Here is a 19,265-nt window from a genome sequence, read left to right as displayed (position 1 = left end):
ATGGACCCAGCCAACACGTGTTTCGTCTAGGGGAATATCCCCATGACTTCCTCAGGGCTGATACACAAATCAGTTATAAAGTCAACTGCTGAGTTCACTAGTCCTATTTGAGCGAGCTCCAGTATAATACTCTACGTTAAATTAGCTTTAAAGTGTCAAAGCACAAACCCATCGGTGAAACAAATGTTCTGAAAACACGAATAGAGGCTGCGAGTACGCTGCCATTACCTTAATTAATTTAGTAGTATTTATTATTTTAATTTGGCTAATTGGATTTTTTTTAAACCAAAAAAATGTAGAAAATGGTGACTTTTTGTAGGCAAGTCTTTTTGTACCTAAAACTTATCTTGAAAAAACAAGTGTTTGGATACAGTCTTCTGTTTATTGATTCATGGAGAATAGCCATGCCAGAGAACTAGTAAGTAACATTTCCTTCTTTATCATTGGAATCTTCATTGTACTGTAAACAATCCACCCATGTTAGCATAGGTAGCATTGGTAAGGTAAATTACAAAAAGTAAGGTTCCGTGCACTTGAAGCAATTGCAAGACATGTTGGAATGTTGGACCTGCTGGCTAATTTTATAGGTATAGTGAAATATATTTAGTATCTGCCAACCTGCTGCCTGTTGGGCTTGAATCCTTTTATTTTCCTTCATTTTAAAAAGATGCAGTAAAGTAAACCACAAGCAGATGCCTCTGTAATTCTGAATTGTTACAGTATGAAAAGAAGATAATTACATTCGGGAAATGCACTCTTCCAATAAACTGTTCTAAATTTTTGCTTGCCTTTTTTCAATACAAATTATGCATATGGGTGAGGCTCTTCAAATGTTTGATTTCTCTTTCCTTGCTTAAAACGCACAGCATTGAAGGAATTGTCATGATCAACAACATTGAGAGGATTTGAGTCTGTGACCTGAAAACAGGTAGATGTAGAAAACGGCAGTTAAAACTTAACTCACTGCGGAATTCATTTGAAATGTAAACTATACCTTTGATTGATTCCAAGTTTTGCTTGTCTTTTGTAATGAAGTGACTTAGTATTTTCTTCTTTTTTTTCTTCTGTGTTTCAGGGAAGAGTCCGTGCAGAAACATGCAGGGGAGAATGATGCAATTTCTACAATGGGGTCCATCAGGAAGGAAAAGGATTCATTTAAGGTGCCAAAGGACTAAACATGCTCAATTTGTATAAGAAGTCAACATGTGGTTAGATCTTTACAAGTAGATAATCGCAGAGTTTATGTTGTTCAGTTATTTTAATGGAGCTTCTGTTTTATGTTCTAATGGTCTTACAAGAATAAGCACTTTGTCTCTAAGATTTTTATTAATAATTGTATAAAACGAATGCAGAAATACATTTCTTCTTTGTTGAGTTGTAAACTTAACTTGGGAAAAATCCACACATTTGCTGAATCGTATTATCGTACAGTGGGGCAGATGTAAATGTGTCATAATTCCACAGCAGGAACAATTCTAAAATCACACTTTGCCCTTATGAACAAGTAGAGACTGCAATCCCTGCTCAAATATTCAAAGTATTTTGTTCTGTGCCTGTTTCACTATTTTGCTCTAGATGCTATTTATCTCGTGCTGTCTACAGTACTGTAGTTTAACATTGTATTTTGAGGGTCCTAACCAGTCTATTGAAAACTGTATAAAATGTACAGAGTGAACAACAAACCCTAATTGACTTATGAAGTGAACCTCTTAAGATAACCTCTTGTGATCACACGGAACATCCATGCGTTGAGATCTGGTTTTTCTTTCTACTGGCCCATCACCATTAGGGCCTAAAGTGGCTCTTCCCTGAGAGTAAAATGCCAGCTCATGCAATTGTGAGTTTGACGGGCCGACCATCGGCCAGCCAGACCCGTGAGGAGGAGGCTGCTGCAAAGCTGGTGGTCTCCTCTCGCATACCCCGCCCCCGCTGTATTACAATGTTTCCACCGGACCTACCGGCAGAAACCTAAGCTCCTTACTAGGAGGTTTCCGCTGGTGAGCCCATGGAGCCGAGGCCAATGCTGTTGAACAGAGGGTCCCCAAGCACCCTTGGAATGCGCACTGTCTGTCGTAGCAGGCAGTGCTCATTCTGAGGGTACTGAGCAGGGGGACCCCTGCACTACCCACAACACACCAGCGGAAAGGGAAGTGATGATCAGCATGGCAGTGCTGAACTTACCACTGCCGTGGCAGACCACAGCTTCGAACCTGCCAACCTATCGGGATCTGTGATCCTGGCAGTGGCAGCAGTCTCCTGACAGTCCAACCGCCAAGGTCGTAATCTGCTGGTTGGACCGCCAGGAGTGCGGCAGTCTGACCGCTACCAGGAGTTTGGTGTTCTCAAGACCGACAAACTCATAATAAGGCCCATAGTTTGTATGCTAGATGATTGATCAAGCTGTGGTGTGTCATCAAATTGAAACTACATGAAGAGACGCCCAAGATAACTTCAGCACACATTTTAGTTATGATGTGTTTTTTAATGGTGTTTTATCATTTTTGGTTGAGGTGCTATAGAGGACGTTTTGAATAATGACTACACTCATGTGAATAGATTGACCTACTACTAGAGGATCATATTTCAAATTTGTGACCAGCATATTTTTTTTCATCCCTCCTTCCTACAGCAAGTAGAGGAATCTATATTCTGCAACCAAATTAAGGACTGAGGCAGGGAAATAGTGTGCATCTCCTTGTACTGTATGCACCATCACATTGGGAACTCTTTTAAAAAAATTCTTCTTAGGATGCTTTGCTATAGCTGCAAGACATAAATGACAGTTGTGCCAACAAACATTCCTCGTCCTTCTCTCCTTTCATTCCTTGACGACGAAATCCCTGTCTTCATCTACTCTCTTCAACTTGTAAGCAGGGATTGCAGATTGAACGTAGGTTTTGTAAAATATGTTGATCGTAATAGTTAAACTAGAACTGTTTTTTACAATTAGGTTCTGCTTAGGAAATATGTGCATGTCATAGTGTCTGGCCCTGAAACAGGATTTCAAAAGTATGAACAGTATTACGTGAATCTGTGGCAGCCTGCTCAGCAGTTTATTATAACGTTGATAAAAAGTTGAAAACATCAAAGCTATTTCTAGGAATGCCTTGCAGATTCCACTATTTAACTGTTGAAATAGGAAAGCAAAGTTTGAAATCGTTTGATTACGCTACACACTGTTATACAGAAAAGATGGCTTGGCTGTCTCTCAATAGTACGTTGAAGACATGTAACTAGGAAAGTATCCCCTAATGGCAATTTCTGTATGAGACCAGGAGCTGTGGTCTCTTTTCTCAACTTATATTTGACAGTTCACTCTTTTGAAACAAGCCATAACATTTTCTTTACCCCTCTGTACCTGATGTTATGCTGAAATACTCAAGAGTTCTCAACTCAAATGGGCTTTGTGAGTAGAAATGGAGATTTATTGAGGAATATGAGCTAGAGTTGCTGGGTGGTATTCACAAAACCAGTTCTAGAGCAACTTGTAGCCTGTAAACACTGCTGCAGTGTCAGAATTTTGCACTTCTCATAGCAAGGCTGAAAACTAAGCCTGATACAAATTCTAATGTTTGAATGGACAATCATTCTCAAGACTGAATGTGAGTCTGTGGCAAAGCTGTATCAGCTGTTAAAGCAGATAATGTACACTATGATGCATGGTACGGTCCTACAGCACCTGACCTCTGATACACTGAGTCTAAGCTGCATTCAACAGCCTTTCTGAGCTTCAGTTGCTCTATATTATTATTATATATATGTATGTATCTTAAGTGTGTGTTTTTTGCAATAAATACATTGTAATGCAGATTGTTGAAGAGTGAATGGAGTTAAGTAAACAGCATCCAACCTTTTAGTTGTATGCATGGTCTCTAGAAATTAAACTCGAAAAATGTTAACATGAATGGCATACAATAAAGTACATGAAACTATTTTACATGGGGTGTTTTATTTTTAAATAAATTATCTGTCTAATGTCTTTTATGCTCTTGCTTAAATGTTATAAGTACAATCAACTTTGCTAAATCTCTGTTATCAAGATAGGATGTTATTGTTTTACAGAAAATAGCTTCTAAGGCTTCTCCTAGGCCACAGTAAATGATCTCAATGATGCAATGCCTGGGCTTAAGAGCTGGGGAGGTCTAAGAGCTTCACACATCTCATGAGTGCTTATACGAAGGTTCATGTGGTGTGCTCGAACCAGAAACTCTCCATGTGGCATTTTCTTGGAAGCACCATAGTACTCCCTTTCCTAATTCTGGAATGCATTTTGTTGTCTAAAATAATTCCTTAAAAACACGCAGACATTTTTTGTCTTTTTTTAACAAATGCAATTATAATGCGTTTGCTTGAAAATACAATTTTAAACCCACAAAGAAAGTACGCTGTGGAAGGGTGTCCCTAGACAATATCCTAAACTGAATGTTACTGGAACTACGGGTACAGTATGTGCTACAACACCGACAGATTATTTAGAGGGAGCTCAAGAAAACAAAGCCAATAAGGAGGGCTTTTCATTATTCCATGCACACAACATTCTGCTGGTCATCCTATAATCAAATGCTAGTAGAATCCAGGGGACGCTTGAAACTAAATGTTTTTAACATGTTTAGATCTATCTCGCTGCAAAGTAATGGTCCTTTGAAAGTTGATCTTAGTTTCCATGACGAAAAGTAGAAGAGAGCTTGAAAGATAGAGGCTGCGTGCATGCATGTTTCTAAGTGTGTCTGTGATGTAAAAACATTTTACTAACTTTTCCACTTTTCAAAATATAAAATTAGAATTGGATGTGCAAAGGAGGCACATATATATTTTCAATGATGAAGTGATAGGAACTGACATTTCTAATATGCCTAAAACTTGCGTTAATTTTTATTTGTGTGTTCTACGGGAGGCTTAGGTCCCCTTTGAAATGTAGTTGCCCAATTTAATCTCCTGCTTTGAGTTGAAACTGACAGCATGGCAGATTCTCAATTGATAACATTTTGTGACTTCTTATGAAAATCTATTGGGTTATTGACATACAGCGTGGTGCTGTAACATTTTTGATCTTGAAACTTTCAGTGCTCCAATAATAAATGTGTCATAGATTCAAATGCTTGAATCTGGCCCCTCGTCAAGGTGGGAATCCCATCGTAAATATAGTAAAAAGTATTAAGGAAAAGCACAGTCTAACCCTTTCGCTGCTATACCTAAGTTTGTGCTTATGCCTCCTTAATCTTTTGTGCACATAAGCTATCCATGCTAAATGTGTGTCCATTTTAGCCATAATTCAGGGGATTCTAATGGTGCCCAGGGTTTGTGGAGTCCCCCTGGAGGGGACTGAGAAAAATAGGCAAAACATACCAACATTTGTAGTTTTTTGAGGAAAAATAGGGAAAACATGCTCCAGATAAGTGTCTGTTTTTTCCTTAAAAATGGCTCCACAAACGGTTTGCTGTACTGACGTCACCATCTTCCCAGCCTTCATTGATATGCAGACTTGAATCAAAAAAACTAATTTTGTACCACAGTTTTAGGATGTTTGTAAAAGGTAGCTTATTTTCCCTATTTGTTTTTGTGCTCTCACCCTACTTCCAGTTTGTAGTGGAAACCAGTGAGAAGCCCATAGGTGATCCAGAAAAAGCTGTAGTTTTCATAAAAGTAGACAAAATTCAGAATTCAGCTAGGGGTCATATGTGTAGATCCCTCAAGGCTTTTCCAAGGAAAATAACTGCTGAATAACAGAAATATTGAAAATGACTAAGGAAACGGGCATTTGTGACAACATTCTCATCTGTAACTTTTTGTCACAATGGCAGATTGACAAAAACAATATACCATTACATCCGCTAGACTCTTCTGTTTGCTGGGCTTTCTAGGGTTTGTAGCTTCTCCAGGAACCCATGTACCCAGAGCAAACAACTGAGCTGCTCCCTACCGTGGTTTTTAATTGACTACCAAGTATAGACCAATTCTTATAGTGAAATATGTAGGGTGAAAAATAGATGTCAAGGAAACCTATGTATTTCTGTAATGGGCACAAGATAGAGTTTAGGAGCAGTGGTTATTTCTACATCTGTAATTTTGTGGGTAGCCATACTAGCATATGATTTGGAGGGCATTTTCCAAAATGTCATCTTTCGTATATACTGGCTTACATTTGAAAGGCAGAAATGCAGCAAAATTCAATTGGTAATAACACGTTATATTATTCTATGCTCCTACAAGTCTCCCGATAAAATTGGTACATCACTTGTGTTGATAGTTCTAGTACCTGCAACGTGAAACGGCACAAAACGAAACATTGACGCATTGTAATTTTCCACCGAAAACTGGCCTTTTTCCCCAATGTGGGTAGCTCTAGGTTTTGGACCCGAGCTTAGCCAGCACCTAGGGAAACCTAGCCAACCTGTACATTGATGAAAACTAGACACCTAGGGGTATCTAGGGTGGGCTGACCTGCTTGGCTCTCATCAGTTTTGGTTACCCAGAATCCTCTGCAAGCCTCAAACTTTGACTTAAAAAAACATGGTTTCTTCACATTTCTGTCTTGGAAAGTTCTGCAACCTGCGGGGAGCCTCAAAATGCCTTACAGTCTCCTGATAAAAATGGTACCTCACTTGTGTGCGTATGCCTAGTGCTTGGGACAAGAAATGGCCCCAAACATATCACGGATGCAGCCAATTTTTCCACTGAAAATGGACCCTCTTTTTCTGATGTGAGTAGCTCTATTTTTTTTTTACACTTGCCCAGCCAGCACCCAAGGAAACCTAGCCAACCTGTTCATTTGTGAAAAACAGACACCTAGGGGAACCTTGTGACAGGGACGGATCAAACTAAGAGTAATTGGAGCCCTTGCGTTGAGACTCCTGTTGAATTGTTCCTGTCACTGACGCTAGACCCAGCCACACAAGTAGGGCAGGGTTTTTATCAGCACAGGTGGGGCAATGCTAGGTGGTAGGAATTTTGTGGATTCCTTTGGATTCCGGAAGTTTCCATCACAGAAATATAGGGAAAATGTGTGACTTCAGGCAAAGTTGGAGACTTGCAGGGAATTGTGGGAAAGACCATGATGTAGGGTGCATGTGAAGCACACCACCCTGGACTCTCCCAGATGTCTACTTTTCAGAAGTGTCTTGGCCTTGAAGGGTTTTCCAGGTGGCAACCTGGCCAAGCACAAAAAGTGCAGCCATTCACCATTATAAGTTGGACAATATTGGGAGTTAGCCAAGCTCTCCTGGCCCATATGTAGAATCAACACCCAAAAGAGTCAAATAGGCGTTAGTCTGCAGGGGGAGTGGAAAGATTGTTGACCTCTTCAGTTGGGGACAAAACCATGCCCATGGTGGTCTGTGCCCCACTGATCTATTTTTTTTTCTTTATTTCCCTCTCGTCTAATGGGCTGTCTGCCACCCTGGGGGTGAGGGGGGGCAGGTGGGGAGGATTGGGGGTTATTGTCCCCATTTATTTGAAAATAATTCTTCCCTGGTGTTTAGTGGGCTGTCTGCCCCCAGCCATTTTGGGGGGGTGGGGGGAGTGGAATTGCCATACCCATACTGGGCAGCTCCCACTCCTACACTAATAAAATAAAATAAAAAAATAGTCCCTGGTGCTTTATGGACTTTCTACTCCCCTTCCTCCCCTCCCACCCAAGGGGGGCATAAAGACTGTGCCCATTTTTGTGAGGGGGTTGGAGCATTGCCATGCCCAACCCCTGTTGTGTGATGCATTCCTGTCACTGTCAGTAAGCCCAGGCACACCATTGGGGTAGTGTTTTTATCAGGACAAGTTGGGGACCGCTGGGTGGTAAGCAGTTTGTGGATCCCTGCATATTCCTGTAGTTTAGTGAGTGGATAGTTCCCGAATATTTTTTTTATGAAACGCCTTGGTTGGCTTTTGAAATGCTGTGAGAGATACTGACGGTTTGATTTACCATCTGTGCACGCCAAATAAATTCGCACAGTACTCTTGTGGCACGTGTTTCTTTAGTTTATCAATTTTTCAAAAGATGTCGTTGCCGGGTGGCTGCCGGCAGTGAGGAGAGGCGAGATGTGACGTGAGGTGGGAGGGGAAGGCAGCCACTGCTGCTCAAGGTGCCGAAGGGGCACTTGTAGGAGGACTGCGAGGTGCGGCGGTCCCCGAATTTGAGGTGCTGAGAAAACCCTGCACCCATCCACACCGACCCCGCCCCTCAGGTAGTTAAATCGGTTGACCTCTGCCATCTGTGACCTAGAGGAGGTCAAGACGAGGTCAGAGTTTGGAGGGGGCTAGAGGCGTCCAGTGTCCAGAAACCCATGGCTCTCTGGTCCTGTGTTTCAAAGGCAGGGGGCAGGGGGCGAGTGGAGCTCTGTGCTGACATCAGGGTCTGGGTCTGGGGATCCCCGAATGTGCTTGGATGGGGAGGCGCTGGTGCCTGGTGCCGGTGCTAGAGGGTGCAAGTTCTTCAAAGGTATTAGGCCGAGGCCCGCCTTTTTTGGTATAGAAGCGTCCGATAATAGACCGGTGTGGCTTGTGCTTAAGGGAAGCTGCTGAGCACCTCATTACCAGCACAATAATCTTAGCATTGGCTGAACAATCTTGATACTACCGGCAGAGAAGTAAGAACGACACTAACTCGGGGGAGAAAAAAAGCACAAAGGCAAAGACAAGGTTCCCCAGGATTAACTGGGGATGATCTAGTCGAGCAACGCAGTGATTCTACCGGGAGGAAATCCCCCTCAAAACTGGTAGTCTCTAAGAAAACCACTATAAAATCAGCGGGCCACGATAGAAAGAGGGATACAAAATCACTGACTTTCTAATAACTAAGATGGCTGAGAATCCCTTTGCTGCCTGGTCCAGTTCCTGCCTCCCCATTGATGGCCATCGACATTGGGACTACTGTCGCAAGTGGCTGAGAAGCCCTTCCAGGACAAGGAAAGTCCATGAGTTGACCTGGTGGCAAACAGCTTATTAAATCTGCACTCCAGTATCCCAAGCCTAACCACTAAGGCGGAAGTCCATACTTGCTACCATTTTGACTTTTTTTCCACTTTAAATCTCCGTAACTGGAACAACTGGTGTCAGAGCTTTCCTTTACATATTGTACAATCACTGCAGGGGGAAGCGACAGCAACTGCATAATGATGCAGGACCAACCATTAATCAACCTTTCAGAGATTTGTAAGCAAGCAGGTCGTCGGTGAGGGACCGATAAATGCGGGCCAGCTTTTGAATACCCACGTGATGCAAGGAGGGGAGGGGTGTTCGGAAACCCTGAAAGTCATCTTGAGCCAGGGTATTACCTGCAGTAGTAGTTCACCGTTGAAGACAGACTTCCCCACCAACTCAAGGAGTCCACGGAACTCAAACACTCAGGAAAATGCAACGGTCCATCCAGAGGAAACTAACGTTCCAGTGGTCCCACCATCAGAAGTTACATTTAATGTGGAACTGCCTGTATCTGGAGAGTCGGGGGCCTCGTGGAGGGCTCTTTTATCGACCATTGATGAAATGTCTGCAGGTATTCCTTACCAAGCCGACAAACAGGTAATTCAGGGAGAGCTACTCAGTATCTTGGCAGTGCATGTAGTGAGTATTGGTAAGAAGCTCCAAGCGTTAAATGACTTGATAGGAAGGGTTCAAACCTGTTCTTACACTAAGCAAGTGCTCTGTCAATGTGCCCCAATAAGCGATAATTCTCACAAGGCCACAGAAATTTTAACTGCCATCTTGACAGAAGTAAGGGCACAGGCCCTCAGAACCCAGGATCGCCTCCACTGCAGGGAAGATATGGTGTACGAAAACTCTGCAGATAAGAAAGACGCTGACTGCGAAGTTGTTCAACTGCAAGAAAGTAAAACTCACAGGCTAAATTTTCGCCCTAACAGGAGAGGAATCTGTGTCTAATTGTATGTAGGACAGGCCTCCGTACCCAAGAAATAAGCCCCGCTAGGGGTAGGATTGTGCGAGAAGCTATCAAGGAACCCACAGTGAACAAGGCCTCTCTCACTAAAAGGAAAAAGAAATGGCAAAGGAAAGCACGGAAGAAGCTTAAGGGGTTCTGGCAAAACAGCATATGGAAGACATGCGCTAAATTCACTGGCATGCTGTGCAAGGATCCAGAGGGGATAGATGAGTAAAACAAGGCTGAAAGCAGCAAAAAGGCCACACAGCTGATGGAAATGCAGCTTGGTAGCCAGGATAATCCTATGATAACAGCTTCTGCATTCAGACGTCAATCAAAATGGCAAAATCAATCACTCAAGGAAAAAAGTCCAACTACTAGCCCCCGATCTCACAAAACCACCTTGTGGGAAGCAACATGCTGATCATCGGCAAAGAACAACATCCAAGGCCATTTAATTATTCAAAGCCCGGCATTAATAAGATCTTTAGGATAACCGATACCGCATCATAAAGTGGCTTCCAGAGAAGACAAACTACTCTTAGTCCCTTGTTATGATTCAAAGGGGTCTTTCAAAATTGTAAATAGAGGAACAATAATCAAACTTATAAATGCAATTCAGCCCCTGGCCTATATCTCCACGACAGAGCTGCGAACAGTGGAGTTTATCCCCCATCCGAATAACAGGGACAAAGCGGCAACACTAACATCCTGGGCCATGCCTGCCATTGTTGAACAAATTCTGATATATCAAGACCCCTTTAACTCATGGGGCATTGTGTTACAAAGACTAGAACCTTTTCGATACCCCACCCCCTTGCTCCCAGAAAAAGAGAAGGGGGGCTCAGTGTTAAAAGGAGTGGTTGGAGTTGATACCTACCCAAGTAGATTTGAAAATCGAACCATAGTAAAGTGCTAAAGTATGCTCCATCAGGGAATGAACCAACAAGTTTTTGTTTGCAGGCCTCCGACACGTAAACAGACAGAAAGGCAATCTTTAAACGACTATAGCAATAATTGGACCTGAAGAAAAATCAAGATGGGAAACAGGAGCAGCAGACAACAGCATTTACATATGATTCAGGAACTCCCATGGTTTGACACACATTGTAACAGACGTGGAGGCATTGATGTTCCTACAGCAGTTCAATATTATTATGTTCCAGGAAACCTGGTGTATGGAGCCAACTTGCATATCAGGATATGTTGGGACATATGTTACCGCTATAAAGCCTCAACGATTCAGACATCCTAAAGAAGGCGTCACAAAGTTCTGTTCAACTAAAATCAATTGGTTGATCAAACAGATTGACCTTGGTATCGACTGCCTGCTGCCAATTCAGTTGGAACCCCAGGAGCCATATGGTTATAACACATTATTGCTGCTAATTAACATATATATTCACCCGAATAAGGATCAAAACAGGGAAAATATGGAAATATTGTTAAGCATCATAAAAATGCTGCATAGGCAGTACAGGAATGCCATCTTTATTGTGTCTGGTGACATCAATGCTGACTTGAGTAAAGGCCGCACAAACCGGGAACTAAATTACCATGGAACGTATCTGAATAAAAGGTTTGAAAATCCTGACCTGCGTCGCCTGATGAGCTTTCCAGGGAATGTTCCCTCTACACCAGTAACTTTCTCAGGTAGAACAAAAAAATCAACAATTGACTTCACGTTAATAAGTGAATCAGTACTGCCATCAGTCTCTGCCTATAATATTCAAGTGTGCCCAGAGAGCGACCACTTTCCACAGTCTATCAAGATACGGCATGAATGGAAGTGGTTACCATCTGCAAATATTATAACTTCTGCCCCTGTGACTTATAATATAAAAAAGTTGAAACGGCAGGGCCGGGTATCAAGAAAGTGATGAAAGAAGTGCCCTGGCCTGCTGGGTCTATAGAAGAGCTCAAGAAAGAACTTAAAAAGCAGGAACAAGCAGAATCGAAACAAGGAGAACCTGTGAAGGAATGGAAGCATTTATGTGACTCATTATTGAATAAATTCCCTATAAAAAAAAATCTTTCAATTACAGCAATTGAGGCAAACAAAAAAGTTAAGGGTGGTATTGAAGGGCATCCATGGTACAACAGAACGCTGCGTAAATAAAAAAAAACACGTCTCACGAGAAACAAAAAAAGTGGCAAAGGATACACGATGGGGCAGGAACCCTGACAAAAATGGGCTTCTTAAACTGAGAGCACAATATAAGAAAGACTGCTGGATGGAAAAACTGATATATTATGAAGGTCTGTGGACTAAGCTCCTTATTGCCAATAAACAGAATAATAATAAAAAGTTTTGGCAATTGACGAATTGGCTAGTCCAGGGTAAAAATCAACATTCTAATGCAGGTATAGACGCTGCCACTTGGGAAGGCCATGTTCTAGCAATGTATTCGTCCCCAGACCAAAAAGGGAAGTGGAAGGACTCCCTGGCTGCAAGTCACCATAATTCAAGTTTGGCCAACTTTGGGTTTAGAGTGAAGCTTTAATCAGATTCCTCACAGCTTGATTTTGAGCAAGAACATGCTCTAATGGATATGAACAATGAACAGCTGATAGGCCTTATAGAGAAGTTAATAACGGAAGGTGCCGCTGTGGGCAGGGCTGTACAGGTGCCAGGATCTGGGACTGATGATGCAGTGCACGCCAGTGTGTGTGTTGATGTGACACTGACGGAGGAGGGAGAGACAGTGGAGGCAGTGGCAGTTGAATGTGCTTCTGTGTTTTGGTTGTGTGTGTGCTTGTGTAGTGAAGTGTGGTGACTTTGTCTGTGCGAGTCCTGTCTGTTGTCTTGGGTGCATGCTTGTCTGATTGTGTGCGTGGGATAGGTTGGGGAGAGGGCATTGGGACTGGGAACAGGTAGTTGGAGGTTGGACGGAAGACCAGGGAAACTGGCTGCCGTCAAAGAGGAGACAGAGCCTGAAACAATCTCTCTAGGGCAGCCATGCCACTGTGAATGCCCTCTAGGTAGGCATTGCATTGCTGCATCTGGGATGCCAGCCCCTGGATGGCATTCACTATGGTTAACTGCCCTACAGACATGGATCTCAGGAGGTCAATAGCCTCCTCAGTGAGGGCAGCAAGGCTGACTGAGGCAGGGCCTGAGGTGCCTGGGGCGAAGGAGACGCTCACCCTCCTGGGTGATCGGGCACAGGCAACTGTGTGGGAACTACTGGGAGGGTGGTGCTGATATGGGGTTTGGCAGAAGATGATGTAGCTGGGGTCTACCCAGAGGGGTCCGCCACAACCAGGGAGCTTCCATCAGAGGAGGAATCTGAGTCAGATGTTGTAGCTCCCATCTCCTCCGCAGTGCTCCTCTCGCCCTCCAACCCACTGGTCCCCTCTGCATCGGTGGACTCTGCCTCTTGGGTTCCGTGGGTTGCAGCTCCCCCACTCACTGGTGCCCCTGCTCCTTCACCAGATGTTGCTAATGCACACAATGACAGGATGAGAAAAGGAGAGAGGGTGGAGGAGAAAGAAAGGGAGCACAGGGTCAATCACAGTAACAGCAGCACATATGGCATATACATCACAATCACTCACTGAGACTAACACTGTGCAGTATGAATCACAATGACATACCATTACCTGGGTACAACAGCAGAAAATAACCGAAACACTACCATCTGCACAACTACTGGAACTCACTAAGCCATGTCTGCCATAGTATGCCAGCTACTTACCAATACCAAATATACATATCACCCTACATTGCTAAGCAGGACTCCAAAAAAAAAAAATAGCTGAACTGGCATATTGGGGCATCCACTGACTACAACCTTGCACCCAAACCCCATGGCAGGGAACAAAATTTTAATACCATACAGTCTGTACTCACCCCCTTGTGGCTGCTGTGCTGCCCTCAAGCGCCCATCCAACTCGGGATTGGACACCACCAGTATACGGGCCATTAAGGGTGTAGTGTAGCCATTTTTACTATAGCTTCATGCATGTTAGTTTAACATACTAGGCCGCTGTGCACTTTGCCCTAGATATATTTTATTCAGCTTCGCACTGTTATTTTACAGTAACCATTTTTTACGGTCTTGTTTTAATTTCTTCTATCACACTGTTTAGCTTAGTTCAGCACTGTGTTCTCAAATAATGCATTCTTGATCGCCCTGTGCTTCAGTCAAGACCACAGTCTGGTACATTGCTGGTAAACGTGGTAGAAGTTTAGTCTCCAGTATTCATAGAAAATACACATCCGTAAGTAGGGTCATTTTCTTAGAACATCTTCGTGTTGGTTATAAAAACACTTCCTAGTCCACGTCAAGAGGGAGATTCCAGCCAGGAACCTACAACTAGATGCTGAATGCCTTGTTGCAGATGCTGATGCAGATTACAGGCCTTTGCTCAGGTATGAGGGTTGATGTCCTCCCGGGGGAACCTGAAAGGCAGGCTTAGAGCTTCACATGCTGTGCTCGAAATATAACTTAGAGAGAAAATAATCTAGCGCCACTATGATAGCCTTAGTCTTGTGCTTCACTCTCATCGTTACTATTTTAATCTTACTGTGTTGTGTAGTTCTGGTTATTGCAGCTCACGCTTTGCTATCTAAAATGCAGTCGTTTTATTAAACCAATCTTTAAAACGTAAACTGCCTTTGTCATTTATATATGAGACCGTACTGTGTATGAGAGAACCGGTTGTGACCTGAGTGACCACGACTTTCCTGGGAAGTGCTAAGATGTCATGCGCTCGGCTGCCCAATTGTCTCTTCCATTTGGGAGAGATGGGGCACTGCTAGTTAGCCGGAGCAAAACCTGGATTTAGAGTGACAAGTGTCATCCACTGTGGGTCAGACTCAGTCCCCCACACTGAACGATCTTGTTGTTCAAAATCCAGTAGTCTCATTAGGATAATGAGAGCCTACGCGACATGGCGCCGCCAACGTTTGGTCAGGCTCTAATTTTCGGGTCTCATTTTCATATATTGACCCTTCAGTTCCATATACGGAGACGTCTGTGGTACTGAGGATTTCCACCACTGCCATATAGGTAATCCTATTTTTCAGCTGGTGGTTGTTCAAGCTAGAACCTTAAAAGGAAAAAACTCCCATCTTGGTGTGCCTTCTCTGAACTCTTTGTGCTCTTATAATGGCGAATCCCCAGGTTGTACAAATAGCTCTTAACATGACACAACCGCTCACACCACATTTGCTAGCACATGGCCTTACGGCCCAGGATGGTCCAGTCACATTTGTGGTGGACGCCCACACAGCCTATAGAACAGAACTTTTCTACTCTTGGGTCACATTTCCAGCAGTTGATGGGAACACAAATAGATTTCATACATATACAGTTGCGAATGCGCCTGGGCAATACAAGGTGTAAGCATACTTAGAGATGCCTCTATCTTATCAAGAACATAATAATTGACTTGATGGCGCCCTACCCCATACAATATTACCAGTAAGGTTAGGTCCACTAAGTAATGATGGTCGTACCTGGCCTTTATTGGCCACATATACACCTCATCCTGCGGTTGCGAATATGGCGGTAGCGGAGGTTCGACGCTTATATATTGAGTTAACAGCAATATACAGACGATTAGTACAATTTGTGATGCGGACACTAAATACAAACCCAGCGTGTGCTGCTTCAGCACAACAACATGCAGTAACACCAGGTATAAATCCGGTGACTGTACACTCTATTATGGGTAAAGTCCCAGCCAAGCGAGAGGAGACTCTGTTTTGGCTAACACAAAAAAATGAATACGCTGGAGGCAGTATTTCCCCATATGGGACCTCAGGATAAACATAGAATATTAACTATGTGCTTGCCCTTTGGGATGGTTCCTACAGTTGAACACTGTAATACATGGGGCACGGTATTTGTCGCGCTCTATACAACGGCACACGGTACACCGACACTAGCCAACTTACCGGAAGTGCTTAAACAAATTTAGGATGAATACGGGGCTGCCCCGGCCCTAGATTTGGGAATGCAACTGATGGGTAATTTTGCCACAGTTTCTTCAATTATCCTAATTAACCTTAAAGGGGAAGCAGTTGCACTTGCAGTGCACAGGCGGCTCCGTGACGTTCCGCAACAAGATCAGGAGCGAGAGCTGCCTAAAATAATAGCAGAAACATATTCCAGTATCGGTCGAGATAGCCTTGGGCCTAAACCACAAAAACCTCAATTTCACGGTAAAATTAATAAAGACAATACTAAACAACAACCTGAGGGTAATAAGAAACTCTGGGAGAAAAAACAATAAACACCAAAAAAAGAAAGGGGAGAATCTCCACGAGTGGAGACCCCACAGAATAGATATAATCTTAGGAATAGAGAGAATATAAAAACGCCTGATAGATATCAACATACTGATACACGCCAGTCTCGTTCCTTTCAGGACTCATCAGAAAAGAGAAATGAGAGAGGTGGGCGATCAGAGCGGAGAACAGAGTACATGAAACCGAAACAGGAATCACAACGCTCTTCTGAGGTTTCTGTTAAGAAGGAAGAGAAACCAGTACAACAAAAACAACAATTTAAAAAGAAAAAAGTGGCAGCTGTCTCAGTCAGACATGCCACTCAGGAAGAGGGTTCTCTTGAAGAACAAGAACTGGGCGTCGGCACTGCTAGACAGCGCAGCAGAGATCACAATAGTTCGCCGGAATCTTCTAGAGCATCTTCAGGTGAAAGCAACTGATGACTTTATACAAGTGGAAACAGCGGACAGGCGTGTCTCCGGACCCGATAGGGTGTATAGAGTAACTCTACAATTGGAAGGAGACATTGAACGCACCATACACGCAATCTTTTGGGATCGTGTAGTTAAAATATATGACATTTTGTTGGCCAATCAAGATTGGCCGCCTGATTTTGTCCGCACCTGCCCATATGGAGAAGAGGTTATTAAACCTTCCATCTCGCCCCTTGTTCCTGAAGAACTCGCTGAGTCCTATTCTATAGAATGGGCTCTAGCACAAGCACCTGTGTTACATAGAAATCACATAGGGTGTGATAGGGATTCTCCATACCATGTCATTCCCATTAAAAGTGAACCTCAGCCACAACCGCAGTATCCAATAAAACATGAAGCAAGGGCACCGGTGAGAGAGATTCTTACGCAATTAGAATACCAGGGTGATTGAACCCTGTGTCTCACCGATGAATAGCCCCTTATTCCCTGTACCTAAGCCGGACCATTCATACAGAATAGTCTTAGACTACAGACATTTAAACGGACATACACGTATATATGCTATACAAAACTCATATAGCACCGCGCTAATGAGCAACATTGTTCGGAAAAGTTATAAAAACGACTTTGGATATCTCGAATGGGTTCTTCTGCCAGAATATAGCACCTGAAGGCAGGGACGTAACAAGCTTTAGCGCACTAGGCTCCCAGAAAAAATTCTGTTGTTTGCCTCAGGGGTATAAGAACAGCCCAGGACTGTTTGCAGCTCGTGTGACTGCTATTTTACACTAGATAGACCCTGAAGCATTGCCATATGTGGATGATATATATCTCACGGATGATGAGTTACTACAAAATTTAAGACGGGTAGCCCGCATTGTTGTAGGGTTTGCCGAAGTCGGCTACAAATTTAACTTCAAAAAATCAAAAATTGCCTTCCTCAGCATCCTGTTCTTGGGATATGAGCTGTCGAATGAAGGGAAGAGCCTAGCGCCACAATTTTTAGAAAAATGTGCACAATTGCAACCACCAAATACGATTAAAAAATTACAATCATTGTTGGGCTTTCTAAATTTTGGCAGAACATACATTCCTGATTATGCTACACGCATAAAACCTTTATATGAGTTAATACGTCCTGATTTTTCAAGCAAATTCTGGACAATTGGACATACACATACTCTTAGAGTTACAGGCAGATATGCTAGCAGCAAAACTTTTACACACACAGAACAAATAGACACATTTGGTCATCAGGGTAATAGCTGGGGCCATCGGTTTTACTTATGTCACATTTAATGAAGGTGAGACAGTCCCGATTGCATACAAATCACACTTGTATTCCGCTGCTGAACAACGCTTTGCACCCACGGAGAAAATTCTCACTGCTGTGCAGATGGCTGTTATTAAAGAAAGACCTCGCCTTAAAGGAAAACGCCTTATTGACGTTTCTTCTGTTCCGGCCCTAGAGACTGTTACAAAAGCTAGCGTCCGAACGCAAAAGCACTTCATCCACGATGGATACAATGGGCTACGTCTTCAACAGCCACTGATGTAGACTACATTTTCGACCCAAAGTTACAAATTCAAGAATTTCTACAATATGAAGTAGAATATCCAGTTCCCGCTGACACCTTGCCTATTGATCAATATCATGTAGTCATGTACACCGATGGCTCTGCGCTACCAGCGATTGGAACTAAACATCAATATTCTGCTGCATGTGCGGTCGTGAACGGCTATATGGAGGGGGAGAAATTCTGTCCTCAACATACCTATACACAGACCTTAGGGGATTGTACAGCACAATTGGCTGAGCTAAAAGCTCTACTAATGGCACTAGAACATACAGATCCGACACAGTTCACACTGATTGATTGTGATTCATATTTTTGTGTCCAGTCTTTTAATGAATACCTGCATTACTGGCGCTTGAATGGGTTCAGAGATTCAAAAGGTAACACCATAAAACACAGACTACTGTGGGGGAAGGTAGCAGACCTGAAAGAGACGCTACCCAAAGTCCATGTTGTGCACACACTTGGACACCAGCGCGTTGGAATACACGAAGCTGGAAATACTTTGGTGATGAAGCCGCAAAGTCAGCAGTGGCAGTCGCCACTGTAGCTGCAGTGACTCGTTCAAGTTCCAAACCAGACACAGACATTATGGCTGCCATAAAAGCTACGGTTGATGGTACGCCTTATCCTAAAGGATTTCCTAATAAATATCAATACTTGATGGGAAGTATGCTGAACGCTGAAGTTACAATTCCAGGCGTAGGCGTACGCGACATCCCCAATAAAGATGTAAGACCACAACTGATTAAAGCAGCGCATGAAGGGGTGGCATCTACACATGCTGGTGTGGCAGCTACAATTTCACTATTGCAGGCCCGTTATTAGTGGCCTGCTCTATAAAGAGACTAAGCAGTATGTCCTTTGTTGTGACATCTGTCAAGAAATTAAAGTTTCACCGGCTAAGCGCCCGCCGCAGACAGATAGATCATTACAATGTATGTACTTGGATTATTGCGGTCCATTAACACCTGATAGTGCATACAAATATATATTAGTCGCTGCTGATTCTTGCTCCAGATTTGTGTGGGTGTGGCCACAACGCTCGGCTGACGCTTGGTCTGTTATTAAAGATTTGCGAGTCTTAGTCGGTACATATGCAGTTGCGGCATTCTATTCGGACCAGGGCCCTGCTTTTGCCTCAAGGG

The 19,265-nt window shown here is 43.3% G+C and overlaps 1 protein-coding gene and 1 long non-coding RNA gene across 6 annotated transcripts in view; one reads left to right on the top strand and one right to left on the bottom strand.

Moving 5' to 3' along the window:
- The window catches only part of HAGH (hydroxyacylglutathione hydrolase), a 397,775-nt gene that overhangs the window by 245,320 nt on the left and 133,190 nt on the right, over nucleotides 1-19,265 (top strand). For 3 of the 5 annotated variants that reach the window (XM_069209801.1, XM_069209803.1, XM_069209800.1), the window contains exon 9: nucleotides 1,076-1,160. In XM_069209801.1, coding sequence (XP_069065902.1) covers nucleotides 1,076-1,160 — 85 coding nt within the window. Of the gene's footprint in view, nucleotides 1-1,075; nucleotides 3,938-19,265 lie in introns of those variants that run through there. The other 2 variants (XM_069209802.1, XM_069209804.1) reach the window with 1 other exon arrangement.
- LOC138261129 (uncharacterized) overlaps nucleotides 11,405-19,265 on the bottom strand; it is a 46,922-nt gene continuing 39,061 nt past the window's right edge. The window contains exon 3 of the long non-coding RNA XR_011199045.1: nucleotides 11,405-13,310. This is a non-coding gene — a long non-coding RNA (uncharacterized lncRNA). The remainder of the gene's footprint in view (nucleotides 13,311-19,265) is intronic.

This window comes from Pleurodeles waltl, chromosome 10 (genome assembly GCF_031143425.1).
Source record: "Pleurodeles waltl isolate 20211129_DDA chromosome 10, aPleWal1.hap1.20221129, whole genome shotgun sequence".
Taxonomy (NCBI): domain Eukaryota; kingdom Metazoa; phylum Chordata; class Amphibia; order Caudata; family Salamandridae; genus Pleurodeles; species Pleurodeles waltl.
Note: the sequence above shows the minus strand (reverse complement) of the source record. Positions and strands in the feature narration are given on the sequence as shown.